This window comes from Notechis scutatus, chromosome 2 (assembly GCF_049901735.1).
Source record: "Notechis scutatus isolate UNSWTSFEM ecotype Mainland chromosome 2, rNotScu1.2, whole genome shotgun sequence".
NCBI lineage: Eukaryota > Metazoa > Chordata > Lepidosauria > Squamata > Elapidae > Notechis > Notechis scutatus.
This window is the reverse complement of record NC_142010.1, coordinates 253,929,217-253,957,140: the sequence shown is the minus strand read 5'-3', so window position 1 is coordinate 253,957,140 and position 27,924 is coordinate 253,929,217. Positions and strand designations below refer to the sequence as shown.

Sequence of the window (27,924 nt, the reverse complement as noted above, 5' to 3'; positions counted from 1 at the left end):
TAAGGAGAACTTTCCTGACCATTAGAACAATTAACCAGTGGAACAACTTGCCTCCAGGACTTGTAAATGCTCCAACACTGGAAGTTTTTAAGAAGAGATTGGATAATCATTTGTCTGAAATGGTGTAGGGTTTTCTGCCTAAGCAGTGGGTTGGACTAGAAGACCTCCAAGGTCCCTTCCAACTCTATTATTCTATTCTATTCTGTTAAATTATCCTGCAGTGAGTTGTCCTGCAGCAAGTTAGCCATGGTGAGTTAGCCACAGCAAGTTGGCTGTGACATGCTGTCTCATTCCCTTCCACGTGTGGCCTCACCAAAGTGGGAGTATTACATTCATGTGTTGCACAAAAATAAAGCTGGGTCATAAATCTAATAACAAGAGGACGATATGACTTTATAACATTGGTATAGCTATGGGTGAAATAAGGCTCCTTAGGACCCACGTAGTCCAAGGAGAGGCACAAGTAGGAAAGATCATAGACTTGATTAAGTCTTCAGTGTGGACAGTCAAGATAGAAGCTGAGTCAATAAAAAAAACAAGTTGTTCAATGCACATTATTATAAAGCCACTAAAATGCATTTACAGGAATGTCTTAGAGGCCAAGTTTCATGAAAAACAATCATGTCCTGAGTGAGTTTTTCCATAACCAGGCTCTGAAAGGCCCATTGGGTTCCAAGTCTACTAGATGAATGGATTTTTCTGGACCCTGCTCCCAGATCAGCTTTTCCACACAATTTAGCTACCAACAAGCCTGATAATTGGTAGAGATTCCCCAAGCAGGCATTATTTGCTAAGGGAGAATGGTACAAACTACAAACGGAAGACAAGAAGCACAGCAGGGAATTCAGCATCTCTACCCTCAAAGCAGGACTAGGAAAGTGCTCTGTTAATTTTACAGACATTCAGCGGGAAGCCATTCTGTCTCACTTCCCTAGCAATATGCAGTCCCTAAAAACAGAAAAATCTGTATCTCCAAATCTGTATTTAAATGTATATTTGCTCATTTTTCTCCAACACACAATTTTCAATTTTTTTTATTCTCAAATATACATCTTCAAATGCAGATTAAAAAAAGATTCTTTAAAACCAAGAAACGGGAAACTTAATAATTGTGCTTTGAGCCTATAGGAAACCGAGGGAGTTGGGCTGAGTTCAGGTCCTCTTTGTGTTTGTAAAAGGTTGGGATTTCTCAGATATCCTCACTTCAACAACTCGATTAGCCTTCTCCAGTCCGACATCTCTTATTAGTTCTCAGAATTTTCAGCCAATACAGTCAACTATTTGTCTGGTCTGCAATGAATTAGCTCTCCCCAAGCACTAAACTAAACTAAAGAGAGCGATGGTTCAGTGGCTAAGATGCTGAGCTTGTTGATCAGAAAGGTCGGCAGTTCAGTGGTTTGAATCCCTAGTGCCGCATAATGGAGTGAGCTCCCGTTACTTGTCCCAGCTTCTGCCAAACTGGCAGTTCAAAAGCATGTAAAAATGCAAGTAGAAAAATAGGGATTTTGATGGGAAGGTAACAGCGATCCGTGCGCCTTCGGTGTTTAGTCATGCCGGCCACATGACCACGGAGATGTCTTCAGACAGCGCTGGCTCTTTGGCTTTGTAACAGAGATCAGCACCGCCCCCTAGAGCCAGAAACGACTAGCACATATGTACGAGGGGAACCTTTACCTTTAAGCACTAAACAATGGTGTTTATCTACAATAAGCTTGTAAAACGGTGAGAAATTCTAATCAAAGCAGACATAAAGCATAGAATAATAGGATTGGAAGGGACCTTGGAAGATTTCTACTCCAACCCTCTGCTCGAACAAGTCATCGTATTATCGTACAAGTAATCATGGTCACCCATCTTTTGTCTATCCATTTCTATTCATTTGGGAATACCATTTCATTGAAAAAATACTTTCCTTTTTTTTTATTAAGCTCATCCTCACAACAACCCTGTGAGGTAGGTCATGATTTCCCCATTTTACAAAAAGGAGGATGGAGGCTCCAAATCCGATGTTGGAAAATTGCACACTCATTGAAGTGCTTCCGTAATTGGGTTAGAGTGCAAATAAATTTCCCAATAAATTTAACAAAGGCTTTAGCAGCTTGACATCCGGTATTTCGCTATTTTCACTGAACAATATTATCTCTGCCTAATGCTCAGTAATAGAGATAAGAGCCTTGCCTTAAATTATAGTACATTACTCTAAAAAGTGTAATTGCTCTGAATAAAAGTATTTATTTATCTTTAGAGAATGATGATGGGTCAATTTACAGATTTTTTTTCCCATTCAGTTCCAGTATAAAAAAATCTTTTATATAATATATGTACAAGAAATCATGACACAATTTCTTTTCTTTGTTTTTTTTTTTAAACTGGGAAACAATCTGTTTTCCTGATCTATTCTTGCAAAAAATAAAAACCCGCACACATAAAAAGGAAGAAATGCTCATTATTTAGTGCTTGCCAGGTCCTTAACAGAATCGCCAACTTGGCATCGAAAAAGCTCAGCTTCAGTCTTCAGGAGCCATTCAACATCGCCAAACAAATAAAAGGAGACTTTTGAAGTCGTAAGACACAAAATAAAGAGTAGGGTCTTTTCTTTCTTTCTTTTTTTTCCCTTTTTTTTTCTTTCTTTTCTTAACAAGATATGTACATCAAAAATAGGATAATAAAATAATAATTAATAATAATAATAATAAGAGCCAAAAAAGGGCATTGGTTTTTAATGCTATTAGAAAGCTATATAAATGTGCAGAGGTCTTCTTCTATCACAAAAGACCAACGGAAAACATAAAAGCGCTTCCAATTTCCAGAAATTTTTATCTGGGAGTCTCTTTTTCTTTTTTTTTAAAGTACCTGAAAAAAAAATGGAGAGGAAAGAGAATGAATGATGATGTTTTAAATGATGTATAATTGTTCTTTCCAAGTCAAAAGCTACAACCCAGCAATCCCCAGAAAGCTTAACACAAGTTTCCCTATACGCTGAAGTCTCAAGATGGCTGTAATAGTTTAACTGAACTTGCCAAGAGCCTCAATTTTCTACAGAAATCCACTTCTCATCATTCTTCTCTTCCTTGTTCAGCTGAAAATTAGTCCAACGGAACTCAATGGGTGCGCGCAGAAAGATTGAGCTGTCACTGGCTTAAGTTCCTGTTATTTCTTACAGAAATTGGAAGGAGGGAGGGGAAAAATTGGAAAGGAATCCCATCTGCCTCTTGTCTGGTGCAAGAAATGAGGCACTGCCTGCAGATAAATAAGTGGATGAGCAGATAGGCTGCACTGGGGAAGAGCTCAAAGGGAATTCTTCAGAATTGGTAGCCATTGTGATGGACAACAGGGTCTGTAAACATTAGAGGCTTCAGACTAAATAGGAGCTTTGTCAAAGGAATCTGTCTGAGTCCATCATACATCATAATGGTATTTTTCTCCATCTTCTCGGGCCACTACAATAAAGCATTCCCAGGGATTTATCTCCTTTTTAAACTGTTATATAGAATTTTTTTTTTAAATAACATTTTAAGTAGGGGAGAGATGAACCAAGCCCTGTTTCTGTTTAGGGTTCAATTTTAAATGCATTGTTGCTAAGCATTCTGAAGAAGGATTTTTCCAACCCAGAATTTTGCAAGCACCTCAGAAATATGGTTTAATTCCTTGCCTTTCCCCACTACATGGAATTCAAAATATTAAGGGAAAGGTTTGTTGTATGCTACCCAGAGTCACCTGTTTGTGAGGTTGGTGGCCATGAGAGATGGATAGATGCAGATTATGGAGGAAAGAAGGGAGGGAGGGAGGGGAAGGAAGGAAAGAAGGGAGGGAGGGAGGGAGAAGGGTGTATTAAGGAGATGTGTGTGTGAGAGAGAGAAGAGAAACGGAGACAGAGAAAGAGAGAAACGGAGACAGGAGAGAGAGAAGAGAGAGAGAGAGAGAGAGAGAGAGAGAGAGAGAGAAGAGAGGAGAGAAATGGATAGATGCAGATTATAGAGGAAAGGAGGGAGGGAGGAAAGAAGGGAGGGGAAAAGGGTGTATTAAGGAGATGTGTGTGTGAAAGAGGGAGGAGAGAGAGAGAAACAGGGAGACAGGAGAGGGAGAGAAACAGAGAGAGAGAGAGAGAAATAGAGAGAGAGAAGAAAGAGAGAAAAGAGAGAGGAGAGAAAGAGAGAGAAAGAGAAACAGAGAGAAACAGAGGAGAGAGAAAAACAGAGAGAGAGAAATAGAGAGAAGAAAGAGAGAAAAAGAGAGAGGAGAGAGAGAGAAAGAGACAAGAGAAAGAGAAACAGAGAGGAGAGAGAAACAGAGAGAGGCGAGAGAGAGAAAGAGGGAGAAAGAAAGGAGAAGGGGAAGAGAGAGATCATTCTACTACACTTTTTTCCCATAAACTTGGACTGTACCTGATTATTTAATTCTTATGCCTCTTCTCCATTGTCCATTTCAACCTCATCTACTTGTGCTGCATCCGTAGCCCGGGACAAAATGTCTGCCATCAGTGCCTCCTCCAGTTTTTTCCGTACCTGTTGCACTCGCTCCTCTTGCTTCCTGTTGAATAATGCAAGAATCCATAAGAGAAGGATTTTAGGTTCAAGCTGAACATGGACTGCAAAAACGGTCAGCCAGCCAGCCTCAATACGCTGCTATGGAAGCGCTACGTGGTAAAACACACATCCTTCTGACTGGGTAAATCACACATAAAGCAATGTTTTACATCTGCAGAACCGTTCAGGTAACAGAGAACACCCAACATCAAACACAATGCCTCTGGTTGAAGCACCAATGGGAAAAACTATTCCCGTGTTTATTTGAAATTCAAATCTACTTTCCCTATCAAAACAGCTAGAAAGGGGGCAGGGGGAGACCAAGAAACCTGAGTTCTATAGATGCACTTGCCTCATCTTTTCAAGAACCATTTCCCTCCCCCCTGTCTTCCCCTGGAAAAATCTATTGACACCATCCTGCAATTATTTTTCCAGAAATTGAAAAGCTCATTTGCAATCAGCTTGCATTTTTTTAAGTTCTGAGAATTCCCCAATGCACCCATTTGAATCTCCACCATCTACATGGCCTCTGCAACCTTGGGAAGATTTAGCACAGCTGAAGAAAATCACTTTGAAGCTGTGCTACAAATTTTTTTTAATAGTAGTTTTATTAAAGTTTACAATTGCAGAGATAAAAAAACTAATAGAAACTAAGAAAAATATAGAAGAGTAGAATGAGAGAAAGTTAAAAAAATACTAAATGTACGTGTGTATATATGAAAAATGCTATATAAACAACTTCCACCTTCATCATGACAAATACAAACAATTGCAATAGCTTATTATCTAATACTGCAACAAAAATACTCTTCATCCAACGTCTCATCTCATAGTTAAACAGATTCTTAAAATCTCATCATCTAGTCAAGAAGAATCTATTAACTGTGATAAGAAACAATGGTCTATATATTTCAACCTTAATCAAACAAACTAGTTTATATTTCTTTCCTTTATTTTTCACACAGTAATATCATCTCTAAAAAATACAACAAAGGAATGCTCCTTCCCCTATTAACATATAAACAACTCTTTATAATGTCCTCATTTGTTCATAGTCCAAAATAAATCCATTAAGAATTACCAGGAACAAAATACAAAATAAATTTTTAACTTTGACCAAATAACCTCACTTTATATTCCTGCACTTTACTTTTAACAATCTTAATCTTTATTCCCTTTGAGTAGAGTCCTAGGACTTGATTTGTAAGTGCTCCACTGCTGGAGGTTTTCAAGAAAAGAACCATTTGTCTAGAATGATACAAGGTCTCCTGCGTTGGGTAGGGAAGACATCCAAAGTCTCTGCCAGCCCTATGAGTCTATGAATGTCTAAAACTCTGGTTGCTCTCCCAGGCCTTGAGATAGTACAGTTGTAGAGCCTCCTTTAGTTATGCTTGGTTTATTGTTCTTCTGGTTGGCTGTGATTTCTTTTTATATGTATTGTTTTTTTCTTTTATACGTAAACTTCCCAGAACTGTCAAGGAGTCAGGTGGCACCAAAATTGGATAAATAACATAAATTTTAAAAAATCCAATATCTATGAATCATTTTATAAAGCAAAGCCTTGAATACCTTTTCAGAACCCATCAAAGATCAGAAATAGTTTGCCTAATAGAGATCCCTTGAATCAACAAGATTAACCTCTGACAGGCTGCCTATCTGAATTTAGGAAGTGTGGAACATAAACCAAGGTAGATGCCTACATGAAATTCTGCAAGGATGTAATAACTACTCCATGTGGAGATGAAAAGAAGCAGAAGAAGAAGGAATATCAGTTCTTGTACTGTTCAAATAGGGAAATATAGAGAAATAAAAGAAGTTCACCACAAGGCTATGGGAGTAGATTTGGGGCATGGGGTGTTGCTCTAACTTTATGGTGACAAACAAAATTTAAGGGGAGGGCAGGGGGCGGGATGGGAAGGAAAGTCAATTCACTTTTGGAATATGTGAGATTCTTGCTTAATAATGGTAACCAGGACTGCAAGAATTGGGATCACTAAACACATGGCTTTTCAACCATGTTGCTTAATGATAAGGTTTCCAATCCTAATTAACCAAGAGCAACCTGTACTACTCTTAAAAAGAATTTTTAAAAAACTCTTGGTTTTATTTTTAAATTAAAGTTATGAAGATCAAACTTTAGAGTGGAAACCTTAAAAAAAAAGAAGAAAGGCATGGAATGTATTGGATTTAGATGAATGCATGGATCTAAATGTTAGATAATTTAATTCTTCCCACCACTCCCATTGCATTATAGCTTAAAAGAACTGAAAGCCTTTAAAACGCTAACACTTTTTATCATGGATAAGATATTACTAAGATTTATTTTTCTTGTTTTATTACAAAAACAACCATTTGGATTATTTGCATGCCAAGACTGTAAATGTATTTGGTAAAACAAATGAACAACAACAACAAAAAAGATTAATACATAGAAGTGCTATACATTGCTGTTTACAGAACTTTTATTTTTATCTTTCTATATGGCATATTACACAGAGCCATATTTTAGTAGTGTTTGGGGGCAAAGGATGCCAAAACTGATGAATGAGATTTATTTTTAAGCAACATCCAGACAATGTAAAGATATTTCTATAAAGTAGAAAGCTGAGGATCCAGATAAAAAGTTATTTGGTGCATAATATAATTGTCAGGACTCCCATGCTATCCCACCAGCTTGGCTTTGCTACATGCCAGTCTGCCATAAGAAATAGGGGGAGGGAGGAATAGACCCCGGGGAGGAGGAAGAAATATTGCATTATTCACAGGCACCCCTTTGACCTCCTATGGGCAGAGCTTTGAAATGTCAGTCCGTTCAACTATTAAATCAAAGTACATCTCCAGCTAACCAGATAAGCCATCTTGGCAATAGAGATTTATCCAGAGGTTTTGTCCTTTCAGATCCCAAGTTTGCAATGTCAGCTTTATTGAAGATGTTGAGACAATTCTTTCCCTTATTGGATTTATCTCCATTATTTTGCTTTTCTGAGGGAATAACTCAGACCTCCGAGATCCCTTCCCTTCTCTGGTGTTGTTATTCTTTCTCCTTTTTCTTCCTCTTCTCCTTTTTCTGCTTCCCAGCTTTCTCTTTCCCCTCCCTTTCCTTCTCCCAGAAGGTCTTCTACTGTTGTTTCTCTCCAGATAGAAGCCATTTTTTTCCACGTCTAAAAGACATTTCAAATAACAAATGTTTGCTTGTTTTTCCAAAAGAGTCCAACAGTTCTGGCTTCAGGTTTTGAGAGCTGTTGCAAAATGTGCTTTATAGAAGTACAGTGCCCCCATATAGGCCATTAAATCCCTTGCTTTGTGCAAGGGTATAAATGAAAACATCTCTAACAAATGCAGCTTCTGCCAGATCATATCAGAAAAGGAGAGCCCATCATTTTTGTAGGTTTTAATGTCAGACCACTCTTGCTATTAAAATATTTGTTCTGACAGACAACAAGAATTCTCCTCCCTATAACTCAAAACCATTATTTTGTATCCGGATTTTCGGGACCTTGTTTACTGTCTCTGTGATATCCTTTCCATTGTCTCTTCTCAAGGTTTAAGCATTCTCAATTTGTTCAATCTCTGTTCACTCTACATGGTTTCCATATCCTGATAATCCTAGATTGCACTAACCAAGAGACAGAAGGCGAAGTATTTAATATTGCTTTATAAAACCTCAGTAAGGTCACATATTGCAATCCAGTTTTGGTCACCACATTATAAGAAAGATGTAAAGGCTTTGGAAAAAGTGCAGAAAAGAACAACAAGGATGATTAGGGAGCTGGAGCAGAGGTGGTATTCAGCCAGTTCTGACAGGTTCTGGAGAGCCAGTAGTGGAAATTTTGACTAGTTCAGAGGACCAGCAAATACCACCTCTGACTGGCCCCGCCCCCATCTGTTCTCTGTCCCCGAGTCCCAGCTGATTGGCTGAGTCTTCTTTGGTTGCCATGCACAGGAGAACGGAGCTGGAAAGCAGGTTAGTGGGGTGGGGAGGGAGTGGGATTTTGCAGTATATCCTTCCCCTGGAGTGGGGTGGAAATGGAGATTTTTCAGTATATCCTTCCCCTGCCACGTCCACCAAACCATGCCCACCAAGCCATGCCCACAGAACCAGTAGTAAAAAAAATTGAATACCACCATTGAGCTGGAGGCTAAAACATACGAAGAACGGTTGCAGGAATTGGGTTTGTCTAGTCTGGTTAAAAAAAAGGACTAGGGGTGACATGATGCCAGTGTTCCAATATCTCAGGGGCTACCATAAAGAAGAGGGAATCAACCCATTCTCCAAAGCACCAGAAGGCCAGACAAGAAACAATGGGTGGAAACTAATCAAGGAGAGAGTCAACCTAGAACTAAGGAGAAATTTCCTAACAGTGAGAGCAAGCAACCAGTGGAATGGCTTGCCTTCAGAAGTTGTAGGTGCTTCATCAGTGGAAGAGTGATTGAAGAGAGGAGAATGGACAGCCACTTGTCTGGAATGGTATACTGTCTCCTGCTTGCGCAGTTGGGTTGGACCATGTCCAATGTCTCTTCCCAACTCCTATTATTCTGTTATTTCTTGTGCCTTTCTTTACACCCATTTCAGTTTGCCTGAATTATTTTTAAAATGTGAGGTCCAGAACTAAGAAGAGTAATTAAGACAGGGTCTGCAATGCATTGGGATGGAGAAGAAAAGGATCTCATCAATCCAAAGGAAACATGCTGTTTCCCTCTAAGTAAGAACAGAGTTGCGGATCTTTTGAGGAAGCATCGAAGGAGGAATCCCACAACGGATGCCGTGCTACTTTCCTGTCTTGCAGATTTTATAAGAATCAGGAACACAGCTTTAAAACAAACCCAGACAGCAGCCATCTTCCGCTCAACAAATTACTGTCATGTGAAAAAAAAAAAAAAAAGCATCATTGTAAGTTAAATAAGAGTTCGGCGCCTGGAGCAAATGATTTGTCCATTAAAGTGTTCAGCTTGATTTCCAGTCCTAATTTGCAGAAGTGGTGGTGTGTGGTGTGGGGGGGGGAGGGAAGATCCCCTCTGTGCAAATGAATCAACCATTCGTGCTGATATATATATATATATATATATATATATATATATATATATATATATATATATATATATATATATATATATATATATATCAGCACGAATGGTTGATTCATTCACAGAAGATCTTCTATATATATATATATATATATATATATATATATATATATATATATATATATATATATATATATATATATATATATATATATATATATATATGTATGGTGTTCGGCTTGTTCGGTATTTTCCCACGTCATTGTAGTTCTTTTAAAGTTGTAGCAACGTTTCAGCAGAATCTCATCTGCCATCATCAGGCTTCTGTATTGTGTCCGTCTGTGAGTCAGACTTTTACAGTGGTTTCAGATTTGAATTTGGGGCAGCCTATTGCTGTGCCAGAATGGTTTTTCTTCATCCTGATTGGTTGGGAGTCTTGGTCTGTGTTTATTGGTCTCGGAGTTTGCTGTGTTCTGCTTGATTGGTGTCTCTAATATCTTCTGTCTGTTTTTGGCTCTTTTTGTATCTTGATTGGCTGGCAGCATTGTGTTGCTTTAATGGAGGCCTTTAGTGCAGCTTGGCTTCGGGTAAATGGACGGCTATCATTAGTTAGGAAGCTGGGTTTCATCTGGGTGCCTGGTTGGGATGTGTTTGAGCTGGAGGTATCAGGGGGATCTGTTTGTGCCCAGGTGTTTGCCTGGCTTGTGGTGTGGAATTTTTTTTTTGTGAGTGCAGGCTTCCAAATGATTGACAGCCTGGTGGAATCATCTCTTCTATTCATGCTTTCTGGTCTTTTTCAATCTCTATGGCTTCTCTGATGATTCTGTGATTAGGGTTTTCTATAGTGGCCAGGGTTTTGGTGCCATTGAAGTTGATGCTATGACCTGTGGCTTCCATGTGTTGGACTAGTGAGGAAGTGTTTCCAGCTTTTTGACTGCATTTTTGTGTTCATCCAGGCGGGTGCTTATTCTTCTATTGGTCTGTCCAATGTATGTGGCCGGGCATGATGCACAGGGGACTTCGTATACGCCTTGGTTTTCCAGGTCAATTTTATCTTTGGGGTTGCTAAGGATGGCTGCTATTTTTCTGTCTGTTTTGAAGGCAGTCCTGATGTGATGTCTGTGTAGTACCTTACTAATTTTGTCTGTAGTACCTCTTATGTAGGGCAGGACAGCTGTTCCATGAGATTCTGAGATGAGATTCTGCTGAAACGTTGCTACAACTTTAAAAGAACCACAATGACGTGGGAAAATACCGAACCAAGCCGAACACCATACATGTAAGTACCGCGAAAACTTAAGAAAACATATATATATATATATATATATATATATATATATATATATATATATATATATATATATATATATATATATATATATATATATATATATATATATATATATATAAAATGAATATGGTATATGGTAGGCTAAATTTTAAAGCAGGCAAAGTTTAAGAACGAAAAAGGTGGATGAAACAGAATTTCTCCTGTGGTTTTAGAGTGCCCTCTGCTGGCGACTACAGGATATATGAAATGATTTTTTTTAAAAAAAAAGATTCTTTAGAGACTTTATTTTATGAGTCGATAGTCTTCTGCTGGAGGCAAAAATAATAATGTGGGAAAAGAAACCCATGCTGTGTTAACTATTACACTTATATTACATTTCTCAGGATATGGTGAAGTTCAAAAATGCTTAGTCCAAACTAAGTGGGGAAAGTAAAAAAACAGCAGGGGGTGGTGAGATATTGGAAAATGTGTTGCTGTGTCCTTTTCTTCATATATTTCATATATTTCCAAAGTTCATATATCTCCAAAAACTGATCAATGTTTAACAATATTTAACAGTGAACATAATAACTTATCTTACTGAGCTTCATTTAACCCAGGGAGGTTCCAATGCCAGCTGGGGAATTCTGGGAGTTTGAAGTCCATACCTCTGAAAGTTGCCAAGTTTGAAAAACACTGATTTGACCCACCCAACTTTAATTTACAAAAGTAAATCAGCCCGTGGTTAGCAACTTTGGAAGAACAGCAATCCAGGACTACTAATCAATTCCAGTGTCACGTGTGTAACGTCACATTGCAGTTTGTGGTGCAATGCAGGCAGGGGTGGGATTCGCACCTATTCGCTAGAACTGGTTATTAACATTCTAAGCAGTTTGAACAAACAGTTGTTAGAAGAAATTATTGGCCTAATCCTGTAAGGAAAGCAGGAAGGAAACATTCTGGTGTTGCTTACGGAAACTCCCTCTCCGTTAACCCTTATTACATTCTTGGCAGGACTAGACTTCCTGTCTCAGGAACGTCTCTGGAGTTTTTTTCCCTCTTTTGCTGGCACTTTGCTTGTGTGGAGTGACCATTCAAAGTTACAATGGCACTGAAAAAAGTGACTTATGACTGTTTTTCACACTTACGACTGTTGCAGCATCCCCACAGCCATGAGAGGCCAAGCGAGGAGATGCGTGCCTCGATGTGAGTGATATTGAGTTGGCCACGCCCAGCCAATAACATGACCACCAAGCCACACCCACCAACTAAGTTAAGCCACGCCCACAGAACCAGTTGTTTAAAAAATTGAATCCCATTCCTGAATGCAGGGCTTCTGATCATTTTATCAGTGAAAATACGACGGTGTCAGAGTCACAAATGGGGTATATCTGACAACACCAAGTGTGTATTTTAAGGTCTGAAAGTAGGGGTGGGCTGCTATGGGTTTGCATGGGTTCGGGTGATCCTCTAGCTAAGATTCTGCATAGTTCGACGAACACGGTAAATCCTACCTCTGTCTGGCCCCACCCACCCAGTCCCACCCCTCCCAGGGGTCTCCATGCAGCCTGTTTTAGATGCCAGGTAAGTACAGGGCGTGCGCAGAGGCTTCCTGGAGGCTCAAGAAGGCCAGAAACGGGCCCATTTCTGACCTCTGGGGGTTCTCCAGAGCCCAAGGGGGGCCATTTTTGCTCTCCCAGAGGCTCAGGGAAAGCCTCCAGAGCCTGGGGAGAGTAAAAACGCCCCTCCCACCATGGTGCAGGAGGCCGACTAGGCCACGCCCACCCAGCAGAAAACCAGTTGCTGAAATTTTTGAAGCCCACCCCTGTCCGAAAGGCTTGTTATCATTATTATACTATCACTATGGTTATTCCACGGTGGACTGAAAAACTGAAACTACCACCTCCAGTACAGAAACCTAGCCTGGTGCTGTCTGCAGAAGTGTTAGTTTCTCTCCTACAACTTGAGATCACAAATACTAAGATGAAGTCCAAACCTAGAATGTCTCAGCAGCTTAACCCTTAGTGATATCACACCTCAGGTGTGGATTTGACTCATCAACCCTCCGCAGAGCATCGGTCTTGGCTGAAAAGCAGAGACCGCTGGAGGAGGAACGCACTAAAAACTGAAACATGGTGAAACCACAAAAACCTGCTAACAAACTAACAGAAGTGCTAATTGTCCCCAGTTGTTCCATTCTTTTGACACCGTGTCTCTCCATAGAAGATAGAATCACAGAGCTGAAAAGGACCCTGGAGGTCAACCCCCTGATCAAGGCTGGAGACTTTATACCACCCCAATCAAGTGGTTGTCTAATCTCTTCTTGAAAACTCTTTTTGGAAATTGTGGAACACCCACAATTCTGGGAGGCAAGCTACTCCATTGATTAATTGTTCTTACTGTCAGAAAATCTCTCCTTACTTCTAGGTTGGATCTGTCTTTAATCAGCTCCCACCCACTATTCCTTACTTCAAATATCATAGTCCTAGGGCAGAAGGGACCTTGGAGGTCTTCTAGTCCAACCCCTTTGTCAAGTAGGAGATCCAATACCATTTCAGACAACTCCTGTCCAGTCTCTCTTCTTAAAATCTTCCAGTGATGGAGCTCCCACAACTCCGAGAGCCAAGCTGTTCCATTGATTAATTGTTCTCACTGTCAGAAAAGGTCTCCGTACTTCTAGGTTGGATCTGTCTTTAACAAGCTCCCACCCATTACTTTTTGTCCTGCCTTCTGGTGCTTTGGAGAATATTAAGTCAACCCCCTCTTCTCTGTGGCAGCCTCTCGAGTACTGGAAGACAATTAGCATGTGCTTGAGCCCCTTCAAATGTGGATAATCTCCAACTCTAACATCAGAACTACAGTGATACAAGAATATATATATTCTTGGTACACCATTAGTTCTCTCTGAGGGTTATATATTCATGTGTCTGGCTAGGTTCTGTTTCCATAAGACTCCTGAACGTTTGCAATCCTAATTGGGTCTATTTCAAGGGTGAATGAGGCTGTCTGTTTACTTTTAACACCAGAAGCTCTCTCTTTCCATATCAAATTGCAATTATTATTATTTTTGTTTAAAAGTCTGAGTGAAAATTCCTACCCTTTTCTTTCTTCTCAGTGCAAAAAGTCCAACATGTGGGTGTTTTATTGCTCAGCTTTTGCCTAATAAACACCGTGGTTGTTTACCCAAAGCCCAGCATCTCACAATTTGAAAACCTCAAAGGCTAGTATTTAAACAGGCACTTAAAAATAATCGCAACACTGAGATTAATAAATATCCGAAGCCTGGGTATCAGTATTTTGAAAATAAGAGAAAAACGGAGTTATAGAAGCTAACCAAATCACGAGCACATTTCTTGCAGCAATTACCACGAGATCAGCAGGAAATCAATCACGTATAGCGGTAATAAAAGATGATCTGAGTCTTAAAAGCTAGAGGTAAATGGAGCATTTAAAAAGAAAAATGCAAGCATAATCAAGTTGGACTTGGTGATGCAAGATTGGGAATATGCCCTCTCATAACTCCTACAGCATGCTCTGTTGATTTACTTCTTTGCTTATGAGCCATCACCAAGTGAAGGTTGTGTCAGCAAAAGCTGCGAAGGGAGGGAGGGAGGGAGAGAAGAAGGGAGGGAGGGAGGGGGAGGGAGGGAGAAGAGAGGGAGGGAGGGGGAGGCAGGTGGCAGGATGAAGGGACAGAGGAGGGAGGGAAAGAAAAAGAGGTGGCAGGATGGAGGGAGGGAGGAGAAGAAGGGAGAGAGGGAGGGAGGGAGATGGTAGGATGGAGACAGGGAAGTGGCAGGAGGGAGGGAGGAGGGAGGGAGAGAGAGATGGCAGAAGGGAGAGAGGGAGAGAGGGGGGAAGGAGAAAGGAAGGGGGGGAAGGGGGAGGGAGGGAAGTGGCAGGTTGGATGGATGGATGAATGGAGGGAGGGAGGGAGAGGGAGGAAGGGAGAAGGGAGGGAGGAATGGAGGGAGAGAGGTGGCAGGAGGGAGGGAGGGAGGAGGGGAGGGACAGAGAGAAAGAGGGAGGGGGAAAGGAAGGAAGGGAAGGTAGGGAGGTGGCAGGTTGAATGGATGGAGGAAGAGAAGAGGGAGGGAGGGAGGGAGGGAGGGAGGGAGGGAGGAAGGAAGGAAGGAAGGAAGGAAGGAAGGAAGGAAGGAAGGAAGGAAGGAAGGAACGAAGGAACAAAGGAACAAAGGAACAAAGGAAGAAGGGTTTCTTCTTTTTTTAAAAAAAGATACTCACAGAAAACAAAGTACACTTTTCTCTGACACTACAAAGACACAATCCCGTGATGCAACTCCCAAGATTTTTGGCAAAGACATCTGGAGAGACACAGATTAGAAAGAACCAAAGAAACGGGCTAACTGGGATGAAACTTGGATTATGGCTGGCTGGGGAATTCTGGGAGCTGAAGTCCACAAGTCTTAAAGTTGCCAAGGTTGACTATGCAGCTCTCCAAAAGAGCCCAGTGTGTCGCGGGAAACGCAGTCTGGGAAGGACTTACCGAATGTCTTCATCCGTCACGATGAAGGCTTTGCAGAGAGGCTGTGATGTGTTTAACCAGACAGCTGGGTTTTTTTCCACGGCGGCAGACAGTTGTCCCGTGATGGGCGCAGAACTCGTGTGCAATGCGCTGGCCACGGCTGACAAGAGGGTGTCATCGTTGCTCCCGGGGCCCACACCTAGGGAGCGAATACAAAATTGACTCATTAAAGCTCGGCATATTCAGAAGGCTGGGTTTGCTATCAAAAATGCCAAATAAGATCTCTGTCCCAGAGGTGGTTATTCAGCAGGTTCTGACCGGTTCTAGAGAACCAATAGTGGCAATTTTGAGTAGTTCAGAGAACCGGCAAATACCACCTCTGACTGGCCCCGCCCCTATCTATTCTCTGCCTCCCGAATCCCAGCTGATTGGCTGAGTCTTCTTTGGTTGCCCTGCACAGGAGAATGGAGCTGGAAATCAGGTTAGTGGGGTGGGGAAGGAATGGGGATTTTATAGTATCCTTCCCCTGCCACGCCCACCAAGCCACACCACACCCACCAAGCCACGCCCACAGAACCGGTAGTAAAAAATTTGAATCCCACCACTGCTCTGTCCCTAAGGCACAGCTTAGCAAAAGTTCAGTTTGTTAACAAGCAAATTCTACCTGTAATTGATATAATGCAGGTAGTTCCTTGACCTACGAGCACAGTGAAGCCCAACCCTTCTAAGTGAGACAGCCGTTAAGTGAGCTTTGCCCCATTTTACAACCTTGCTTGTCACTGTTGTTAAGTGAATCCCCGAGATTGTTAAATTTAACACAATTAAATTAGTAACATGCGAATCTGGCTTCTCTCCTTGACTTTCCTTGCCGGAAGGTCGCAAAAAGCAGATGATCACCTGACCCTGGGAGACTGCAACCGTCATAAATATGAATCAGTTGCCAAGCGTCTGGATTTTGATCATGTGACCACGGGGACACTGCAACGGTCGTGTGAAACACAGTCGTCAGTCACTTTTTTTCAGCACCATTGTCACTTGGAACGGTCACTAAATGAACTGTTATAAATTGAAGACACTGTTTTTCAAACTTGGCAACTTTTAAGGTGGGGTGGACTTCAACTCCCAGCATTTCCCGGCCGGGATGCGCAAACAGACTTCCTGCACTTCCGTTCATGGATTAACACCGCTGAATCCATCCACTCAAAGGGCTCCACTGAAACCTCAAAGTTACCTTGAAGGCCTTTAGGAAGCTCCATGGATTTGATGATTTGCTCACTGACATCTGATGCACTTAAGCCTTGAAGCCTCTTCTCCCAGAAAAGCTAAAAAAAGATTTAAAAAAAAACACAACCCCATAATTAATGGACACCATAATTATACGTTACTATACATGCACCCAACTATACAGATTGTTGTGGTCCGCTGGCAGCCTGCGGAGACGGCAGCAGAGTCGGACAGTGGGGAGGAACATGGGCCAGCCTGGGGAGGACTCAGACAAGGGTCCTGCATCTGATACAGAGATGGGGCCAGGGCCATTTGGCGGTTATGTGGTGACTCCGGAGCCTCCGGAATCTGACAGCAGCTAGGCAGAGGAATAAGGAGAGCCTGTTCCCAGTGCGCGCATGTGCACAGAGCTGCCAGAAGGCAAGATCAATTAAGACAAAAGGGGTGACTCGGGAGTAAGGCTTGGAGGTGATTGGCCCTCCCATAAGACATAAAGGAGGAGCAAAGGGACATGAGACTATGCAGGAAGCAACTTTGTTCGTACTGGTCGGTTTGACACCTGAAGCTCTGTATTGAATTTGTGCTCCAGTTGGCCTTGTATAACTAATTGGAAATGTAGTTGTTGGCAGCATTTCAAGGAAGATATAGGTGCGTGCTTATCAGACTTATCCTGAAGAACTTTGGCAGACTTCCATGGGACTATTTACAAAGTGTTGGAGACTCATTATGGGCTGTGAATGACTAAAATTCACAGCCATTGAAAAAAAAAGAAAAAAGGGCTCTGAGACTAACATGTGTTTGTTAGTGTCTCAATAAGCCTTGGTCAGAACACAGCCCTTGACTTGTAACCACATTAGGGACCAGAAAATCTGCCAGGTAATGTGATTGATAAGTGAAGCATCATGTGACCACATCCCTTTGTATCATCTTTTTTGACACCATCATTAAACAAATTGGCTGGGGACGTTAAGCGAGACATCACATGACTATGATTTGCAACCTTCCCTGCCAACTTTCCTATTGACTTTGTCAGAAGCCGGTCGAGACAATCACAAATGACAATCATTTTGATCACGGGGACGCATTCCTACCATGTTTCCCCTAAAATAAGACCCATCCCGAAAAGAAGCCCTGTCATGTTTTTAAATGCATAATGCATGCACTCAAATTAAGCCCTACCCCCAAAATTTGCCCTAATTAAGACCCCAGATCAATCTGGAGCTCTGTTATAAGATGCAGAAGGCTTTCTGGAAGGCCTCTGAAGGCGAAACAGAGGCTGGGAGCATCATGTGCATCAATCCAGAGCCCATTTCTCAGCTGCAGAGGACTTTCTGGAAGGCTCTGACAGCAAAATGGAGGCTGGGGGGGGGACGAGGCATGTGAGTGGTGGCAGGAGGTTGCAGAGGAAGTAGGCCGGCAGCCTGGGTGGGGCTGTTGGTGCCACCACCATGAGGTGAGTCAATAATTAGATCCCTCCAAAAAGAAGCCGTAGCCATTTTTTCAGGAATCAAAAGAAAATAAGACCCGGTTTTATTTTTGGGGAAACACGGTATTTATCTGAATTGATTCACATCAAATGGATGTTCATCTCCTGATTCTTCTGCAGTCATTAAAACAACAGCTACTTTTGTTGGTTTTGATCAATATGGTTACCCTTAACCAAATTGAGTACAGCATTTCAAATGCTAAGCAAAACAATTGTTAATCAAGTCATGTCCAATTTTATGACCGGGTTTTGTTTTGTTTTTGGCCGCAGTCACTGAGCAAATTCTACAGTCATTAAGTGAATCTGGCTTCCCCATTGATTTTGCTTCTCAGAAGCCGTCTGGAAAGATCAAAAGTGGTGATCAAATGACCCCTGTGGGACACTGCAACCATCCTAAATTCATGCAAGTTGCCAAGCACCCAAATTCTGATCACACAGCCATAGGGATGCTGTGATGGTCATAAGTGTGAGGACCAGTAATAAGTCAGATTTTTTTTTTCCAGTATCATTGCAACTTTAGTCGCTGAACTAATAGTTGCTGGTTGAGGACCACCTATATATAAAAATTACTACAAATTGCTTGTCTCGTGCACATGCTGAAGGGAGACCTCTACAAATACCACTCAACCGTCCAAAAAGTTCCTGTTTTTCCCAAGAAAAAAAATATTAACATTCCCATTTGGGAAAGCAGAGAAAGAAATCTAAAGAATGTTCAGCCTGGCAATTTATTATTTAAACCAAGGGTCTTCAAACTTGGCAGCTTTGTGGACTTCAACTCCCAGAATTCCTGAGCTAACATGATTGGAAGAGGAATTCGGGGAGTTGAAGTCCACAAGTCTTAAAGCTGTCGCGTTTGAAGACCCCTGATTTAAACAATCCTTTTTCACAGACCTACTTTCTCTCTATCTATCTATCTATCTATCTATCTATCTATCTATCTATCTATCTATCTTAACCATCCTCCCTGGTTACTTTTCACTCCCTTTTCACACTCAAGCTAGCAAGGCACACTTTTAAAGCACCCTGCACAGTTCAAAGCGAGATGTAATGGTAAATGCACACTTTTGTTTTACAGGTGGTTTGAAAAACCACAAGCATTAGCAGCCCGGACAGGCCTGGCTAAGAATGGAATCGCAACCAGTGTGGGAGGCAGCAAAAAAAAAAAAAAACATTGTTCAAAGGTCTTTACTGAAACTGCTATTTGCATGGCAAAAACCATTTTTTTTCTCTCATTGGCTCAATGGACATTTCCACCCACGCAAATAGCAGCTTCAAAGGAGGGATCTTAGAACCAAGCATGGGGAATAAAGAGTTAACCCACCCAACACACATACACACACACACACATCCATACAGTACTTCCTGCCTGCTGCAAAGTTGACATTTAGCTGTCAATGCAAATAATTAGGCTAATAGCTATAGTAATAACACTTAGACTTAGCTTTATAATGCTTTTACAGCCCTCTCTAAGTGGTTTTACAGAGTCAGCCTATTGCCCCCAACAATCTGGGTCCTCATTTTACCCACCTCGGAAGGATGGAAGGCTGAGTCAACCTTGAGCCTGGTGGGATTTGAACTGCCAAATTGCAGGCAGCCGACAGTCAGCAGAAGTAGCCTGCAGTACTGCACTCTCACCACTGCGCCACCACAGCTCTTAAGGAATTGATTGCAGAGTGCTTGAAACAGCTACAAAGTTGTTCTAAGTTTGCTTAGAAGCGAGAAAAAAAAAAACAATAGGCAAACTTTAAGGAATAACCGAAGCTCTATATTCCCGCGAGACCTTCTTCCAAATTGTTTTGAACTATCGACAGCCCTGGTCTGCCTACATTAATTGCTCATTAGGAAAAGGACAATACATTTCTAATCCCACTGCATTTAGCTGAAATAGGAACACAAGCGATACGAGTATTTTCATTTGCCATTTGCATGATTACTGGAAGGACTTTATAAAATGCTCTCATTTGTTAGTTTTAAATCAATTTAGGATACCATTATGTCAAATGTTATGTGATCCCTGAAGGGCACGCCTGGATTGATAATGTGACAGATGAGATTTGTATGTTAATGTAATTACTTGGCTGCAATGCTCCCTGTGCTAATCATTAATACTTTGTTGTCCAATTAACATCCATTTTAAGTCAATCATGATAGAAACCGCTTGGGTCATGAAGCTTCATTCACTATTTACACATTTAGTACAACTTAATTATTTTGTTGCTGGTTTTCCTTTGTGTTAAAGATCAATTGTTCGCTATTGCAAAAAAATTTAAAAAATAAAAATAGTACCAGCTGGGAAAGGGGGGAAAAAAACAAGGGAGTTGTTTGGATGCACAAATTAGATCTGTAGCAAGATCAGCTGCTAAGTGGGAATGCCTGAAGTGACCTTATAACAGATTGAATTGTTTGTTCATGCAGGTTGGGATCTTATGTAAATGATAGCATGGGAGATTCTGGCTGAATGAATGCTGAAGAATATGTCCTTCCAGTAGTCATTCACAAATTATTAAATTATTGACGGTGGTAGGAACTCTCCACCCTTATGAGAAGCTAGGCAGGCATTATCAAAAGTACTTTCATTTGGATGTTAACATTGGGAGCTAACAGAATGGGTTTCCTATTTCTGGGATTTAATGTTGCCTGCCACAAGTTTTCCTTGGTCTTCTTGCCCCATCTGGCTCTTTCCAGTCTACTAGACTTTCATTCTCATCACTCATCACCTCAAGCCAAGCTTCAAAAGAATCCAAAAGATTTATTAGGAGCAACATGTCCAGCACTAACCCATATGAAGCCAACTCTGAGGCATGTAATTGACTATAATCTATGACCCTGTTCCCCCTACTCCCCTGGGTGTCATAAATCAGATTCTCCAACGAAACACCATTCACGGGCTGGGTATCATCAATCACACTCTCCAATGATGGATTCTCGTGGGCAGAAGATCCAGTAGCCTAGGCTACAATCTCCACAAGATAAGTGTGGAATGTGCTTCTCGCTTTCATCTGCTGCACTGGTTCTTCAGGACTTTCCTGCTGCCCCTTCTTCTTATGGCAACTGGAAACAGGCATAGGAATGATTTACGAGTTGACACCAACATCAATGAATGAATGAATCAATCAATCAATCAATCATCAATCAATGAAATATTTAAACACCTAAACATCTGGAGGACAATAGTTTATGGGAGGGGGGAAATATGTCATGCACACTTTTCTGTTTGGACTTTACTGGGGATATGCTGTGAAAAAGGACTCCTGCACTTTCGACAGTATGTGGTCTCCAAAGGAACTATTTAAACCATTTCTCACAGAAATTATGGGAGCTGGAAAAATCAGTAATTCTGCAAGGAGAGAAACTTAGGAGCACATGCCCAGAATCGGGACTGAACAGAAAGCCAATGAACGTGTTTTTCATCCCAGGGGCAAAGAAACTTGGGCTACAACTTTGCTCTAAAAAGGCAGAGCATGTAAAGTCCTGGAGGTGTTGGGAGAGGTCAGCAAAGCCTAGCCTAACCTGTAGCATTCCCTGCCTACACGTTCTTTGCCATCTTTGTTCCACCACACTCATACAGATAGTCCTCAGCTTATGACCACCATTGGGATTAGAATTTCTGTGGCTAAGCAAAGTGGTTGTTAAATGGATCACACCCAATTGTACTGTCTTTTTTGCCACATTTGTTAAATGAATCACTGCAGTTGTTAAGTGAGTCATGCGGCCATTAAGCAAATCAGGCTTTCTCCATTTACTTTGCCTGTTGGAAGCCAGGTTGCAAATGGCAATCAGAATACAGAATAACAAGAGCAGGAAGGGACCTTGGAGGTCATCTAGTCCAACCCCCTGCTCTTCTTAAAAACCTCCAAGAACCCACAACACTGCAAATATTGTAAAAATATGCTAGTTGCCTGATTTTTTTTTTGATCATCTTATTGTTGGGATACTGTCACGGACATAAGTATGAGGACTGGTTGTAAGTCACTTTTTTCAATGCTGTTGTGACTTTGAATGGTCATAAACAAATAGTTGTAAGTGAAGGACTACCTGTACGCATCTGGCCACAGATCTCTCCTGTCATCTGGCCATCCTTTCCAGTTCTCAGATTAGCCTCTCTGCTAATTGGCTTCTAAAGTCATGCTGGCCCAGTGGTTAGAATGCAGTATTGCAGACTAATTCACTGCTCACTGCCAGGAGTTCGATCCTGACTAGTTCAAGCTCAACCCATCCTTCGTGGGTAAAATGAGGACCCAGATTGTTGGGGGCAATACACTGACTCTATAAATGGCTTAGAGAGGGCTATAAAAGCACTGTGAAGCAGTGTATAAGTCCAAGTGCTGTTGCTGTTGCTTCTAGCAATTCTTTTCTTCCAACCTTTGCTCACCCAAGATCCATTAGTAAGTCCAGGTTTGAAAAGAAATAACCGCTGGGTCAGCAGTAAAAGCTTCTGTTCTTCCTTCTCATCCATTTAAGCTTAAAGGAAAGTGATGAAGGGATCGGGGCAGATCAAGGGGGCTCGTTAAATCTGGGACCACCAGCCTCCCCTTCTGCCTCTTTGTCCTTGAACCTGGATCGACTTCAACGTAAATTGGTGAAGCCCAACATACAGACACACCTGAACTATGCCTTCTTCACTGCCCTAGTTGTGTTTTTCTCTCCCTGGAGTGGAAATGGATCAGGAAAGGCCTACACAATGCACATGTGCAGAGAGAGACAGAGACAGAGACAGAGACAGAGACAGACAGACAGACAGACAGACAGAGGCAGAGAGACAGAGAGACAGAGAGGCAAAGAGAGACAGACAGAGAGAGAGAGACAGAGAGAGACAGAGACAGAGACAGAGAGAAAACTTTCTTTTTTTTTTTTTTTTGGAACAAATTTTATTGATTTTAAAGACAAACAAACCATCATCAACCATTGAATACATAAAACCTCTTTCCATTATTAATTTTACAAGCCAAGTAAAATATTATTTTATACAGCATAATTCTGTTTTACACCATTTCGATATGGACACATAAATATCTCTTAGCAAATTTCTCATTTTTTCTCTTTTTGTATTCAATTTCATTATTATTATTATTATTTTCTATATTTATCCAGTTTATAATCATCATCTACATTTCTCTCTGACTTAATTACCATTATTCTCATCCAACATACCTCCGAGGTTTTATTAATTCTCAAACAAACACGAACACACAAGATACAAAAATATAAAACTTCTTTTAAGAAAGTAGTTTGGCCCCAGATTACCTCTCTTTGTATGGACAGAGAGAAAACTTTCTACACATGCAGTCATGTGAAAAAAGAAAGTACACCCTCTTTGAGTTCTTGTTTTACGTATCATATAAACAGTAAATCTATATAAAGGACATGGTAAAAATCATCCAGTCCTTTGCCGTTCTTAAAAGTAGATAGATACAAGCTCAGACAAAGCTTGACATATCACACCATGTTATTATTTGTTTTGCAAAGAGAAAGCCAAAAGTGTGTACTTTCTTTTTCACAAGGCTGTAGGTGCACCAAAAAAAAAAAAAAACCTCAATAGCGAAAGTTTGTTTTATTTTCCCACATTTAAAAAGCTAAGTGTAGAAGGGAAAGGTTAGTTAGTGACGATATTCACCCCACATATTTAACAGGATTGAATAACAAGCTCAAAAGGTTGATTTGCAAAAGACGTCAATGTTAATGCTAACTTCAGTTTAGGTTCACATGCTGTCCAAATCCAATAAATCCAGGTAAATTTGTGCAGGAACCCAGCAGTGGGTTAATTCAATTTTTATATTATAGGTTCCTAAGTAAACACAGCTAAATGTTGTCCAGCTTACTTCACCCCTCATTTTTTTGTAAAGCGACTTTCCCCAAACTTGGTACTCCCCAGATGTGGGGAATTCAACTCTTAAAATCCTAAACAACAGCCCTGCTAGATAAGAAATTCTGGAGATGAAATTTTATGATGAGAAGAGGGGTGGGCTTCAAAAATTTCAGCAACAGATTCTCTGCCCAGTTGCTGGGTGGGTATGGCCTAGTCCAGAGATCCCCAAACTTGGCAACGTTAAGACTTGTGGACTTCAACTCCCAGAATTCCTCCTCCAGTCATGTTAGCTCAGGAATTCTGGGAGTTGAAGTCCACAAGTCTTAACGTTGCCAAGTTTGGAGGCCTCTGGCCTAGTCAGCCTCCTGTACCATGGTGGGGGGCCATTTTCGCCTTCCCCAGGCTCTGGAGGCTTTGCTCGCGCCTCTGAGAGGGTGAAAATGGCCTTCCCTGGGCTCCGGAGGCCCTCTAGAGGCCAAAAATGGGCCTGTTTCCAGCCTTCCGGAGCCTCCTGGAAGCCCGTTTTTCGTTCTCCCAGAACCTCTGCACGGGCCCTGCACTTACATCACAACCAAAACAGGCCACGTGGAGAGTCCTGGGGGGGATGGGGTGGGAGGGGCCAGTCAGGGGCGGGATCTGGCAGTTCTCCGAATTGCCCATAACATTAGCTATGGGTTCTCCTGAACCCGGATGAACCCATAGCAGCCCACCCCTGGAAGAGACCTCTGGCACATTTCAAAGGGGACATCATTCCATTATTATCACACCTCATCTTTTCCCTATTGAGGTGGATCAACCTCTTTTCCTTTTTTTATTTTATTATTTTTTTTATTCTAGAAAAAAACATTTATTTGACATACATTTAAAACAGACAAATCTATCTATCTATCTATCTATCTATCTATCTATCTATCTATCTATCTATCTAGTATATATACACATACACACATACATTTTACAGCATATATTGAGCAATGGTTAAAAAAAAATTCTTTATCTTTATCATTGACGTGATCTGCCTTGTTACAATAACTCCTTCGTTCTTTTAATGTTTTAATTTCTCTATATAGTTTGTGATTAAATGCATGTCTTCTGTCATTTCCATAACTTATCCAAATATCAAATATTACCTTTTCTCTAACCACTCATACCAAATGTTCTATATTTGATAATAGTCACTATCTTGTTTATTTTTTAACAGTTTGGTTAGACTATCCATCTCAGCGTATTCATGTATTTTTTTTAAAATACCATATCCTCTGAAGGAATGGAAAACAGTTAGCAGTTTTGTGCGTAGGTTATTCTGGCCGCTGTTATGATATGCAAAATTAAATATTGGTATTTTTTCTCCATGTTTGAATCTATCATACTTAGCAGAAAGTTTTCGGGTTCAAGTTTTAAATTTTGTTTTGTTATATTTAAAATCCAATTTCTAATATTTTTCCAAAATTTCTGAGCACATGGGCAAGTCCACCACATGTGAAAATATGTTCCTTGTGTGTAGTTACATTTCCAACAATTGGGTGGTAGGTTGGGGAACATCTTAGCCAGTCTCGCAGGAGGTAGGACCAACCTCTTTTCCATTTGCAGCCTCACACATCCCTCTCCTTGAAAGCTGTCCTCACCAAAAAAAAAAAAAAAAAGTTTCTTTCCCCACCACTCCATTTTCACCATCTCTGCCCCGTTACCTCAATATTGGCTTCAACGGCATCAGAATTTTTTGGGTCTCCTTTGCTAACAAACAACTATCAAAAGGACATCCTGTAAAATTAGGTCCCGCTTGAAAACACTCCCCACTGCTTCTCTGAAGAAGAAATGCTATAGTTAAAAATGAGCAGATAGGGTTGAGCTGACATTCATCTGCCTACTCTTGATTATAGAATCCGTGTTTATGCTGTTCTATTCAAGCTGTATTTAAAAGCAATCATTTTCTTTCTGTGGTTTTAAACACAGGCTTTCCCAAGTGGGCTGGAGTGCTTTTAAATCTCAAGAGGATAAACAGACTAGTTCTAAAGATGTTTTGCCTTGCTCTCCTGCTGGTTATCCTCAGAAAGGATTGGAGCAGAAAAGGAAATAAAAGAGTTTTTAAAATGCAGTGCCCAGCATGTGCAAATTCAGGGACATCTTTTTATCCTGGATTGCTGAGGGATATAATTCTAAATGGCCAGGAATTGGCTGAAAATCAAATAACCACATAGCTAACGTTGGCTGGAAAAATATTGTGCATGTCTCCTAACTGAAAATACAACCTACCCTGAAAGTAAGTCCTCGCTTGATTTTTACATGTGTGCCCAATATAAGGCCTACCCCCCCCAAAATGAGCCCTAATTAAGACCCCACCCACTGCAGAGTGGACAGGTAAAAAATAAGCTAGGTTGGGGATGTGGGGGTTGAAGCTGCCCTACTATTTATCTTTGGAAAGTTGTAGCCAGGCCTCGAACACCCTGATACCTGCCTTGCTGGCCCATTTCTTCTGCAGCTAGCAAGGCTGGCAAGGCTTTCCTGAAAGCCTCTGTAGCTGATAACAAAGCTCTAGATCAGAGGTGTCAAACTCAAGGCCCGGGGGCCAGATCCGGCCCACAGGGTGATTAGATCTGGCCCGCAGGGCCACCCTGGAAACGGCGAAAGACTGGCCTGCGGTGCCTCTGCCAGCCAAAACAGAACTCGGATGGGCTGCACACAGCCCTCTTGAGCTCTGTTTTCATTGGCAGAGGTTTACTTACAGGAGGCCGTTGCAGCCGAAAACGGAGCTCAGGAGCCTGTTTTCTCTGGCCGAGGGCTCGGGCCACCACAGGCACCCCTGACACGAGTGATGTCGAGCTGACCACACCCACTCTGGCCACGCCCACTCTGGCCCTCCGAGGTAAAATACAATCCTGATGCGGCCTTCAATGAAATCGAGTTTGACACCCCTGCTCTAGATCTATCCAGAGCTCTGTTATTGGCTTCAGAGGCCTGCAGGAAAGACTTGCTGGCTTCAGAAGAAGTTCCTGAAGGCGTCTGACAGTGAAAAGAAAGCCAGGGACAAGCGAGGTTAGTCAGTGGATGACATCCCCGAAAATAAGACCTTTTGCCTTTTTTGTGGCAAAAAAAATATAAGGCAGGATCTTATTTGGGGGGAAATATGGTAAAGAGTATCTGCTGATTTGGAAGACCTTGGTCCTCAACATTTTAAAGGTGGACTTTAACACTTCTCCAGAATCTGCCACAAATTGTAATTCTGTGGGTGTAGAAGAGGGGAGGTGTTGAATTCATTGTCAAGTATTAGGCCCAGATAAAATTTCACTGGAGTCAGACTCAAGGTTTATGCTTGCGTGGAAACTTTATGCTACAGTATGGAGGTGGATGGCTTTTTTCTCCCCTGAAATGTTTCATTAGTTTTTTGACTGGGGTATAAGTAGTCCTCGTTTAATGGCGACAATTGGGAATGGTAATTAGGTGATTAAGGGAAGCAACAGCTAAATGAAACGGCAACAATGCTCGTGATCTTACTTAGCATTCCTTTGCTTTATACACCTGTGAAAGTCCTAAAGGTGAACCTTGGTCATAATGTTATTTTTTCATCAGGGTCATAACTGTGAATGGTGTTAAACAAGGAAGTCACTAACTGAGGTCTACTCGTACTTCTTACTGATTCAGATAGTAACCAGGTCCAATTCTGCGTAACGTTTCAAGTTCAGGTAGGCTTAATTAATTCAACTTCATTGATAATTTACATCTAAACTAGCAAATAAGCCTATTATTCATTTATTTTATTTATTTATTTATTTAGACAATTTATATTGCCGCCTATTCGCATATGGCAGCTCAAGGCGGCTTACACGAATATAAAAATATCATATATACAAATAAAACTAATAGAAGACAATAATCAAATAACCAAATAATAAATTAATAAAACAATATAATAGCTTAAATAGTTTATATATTCCAAAGCAGGTTAATGCAGTAAAAAACCAACTGCCGTTTCTGGCTTATTGTCCCTGACTAATGGCATGGTTAGAAAGATTGCTATTTGTTTGTTTGTTTGAAATCTTAAGCATCTCTGTTCCTAAATCTCATTTCCTTTAATTCCAATAAAAAGTAACTGAATTGCACCCT

General features: G+C 41.1%; 1 protein-coding gene across 1 annotated transcript in view; it reads right to left on the bottom strand.

Moving 5' to 3' along the window:
• Window positions 1-1,905: 1,905 nt before the first annotated feature.
• The window catches only part of MBD2 (methyl-CpG binding domain protein 2), a 56,614-nt gene continuing 30,595 nt past the window's right edge, over window positions 1,906-27,924 (bottom strand). The window contains 4 exon segments of the mRNA XM_087958636.1: window positions 1,906-2,853; window positions 4,386-4,530; window positions 15,329-15,506; window positions 16,539-16,629. Of these exon segments, the coding sequence (XP_087814762.1) occupies window positions 4,401-4,530; window positions 15,329-15,506; window positions 16,539-16,629 (399 nt within the window). The 3' untranslated portion in view covers window positions 1,906-2,853; window positions 4,386-4,400.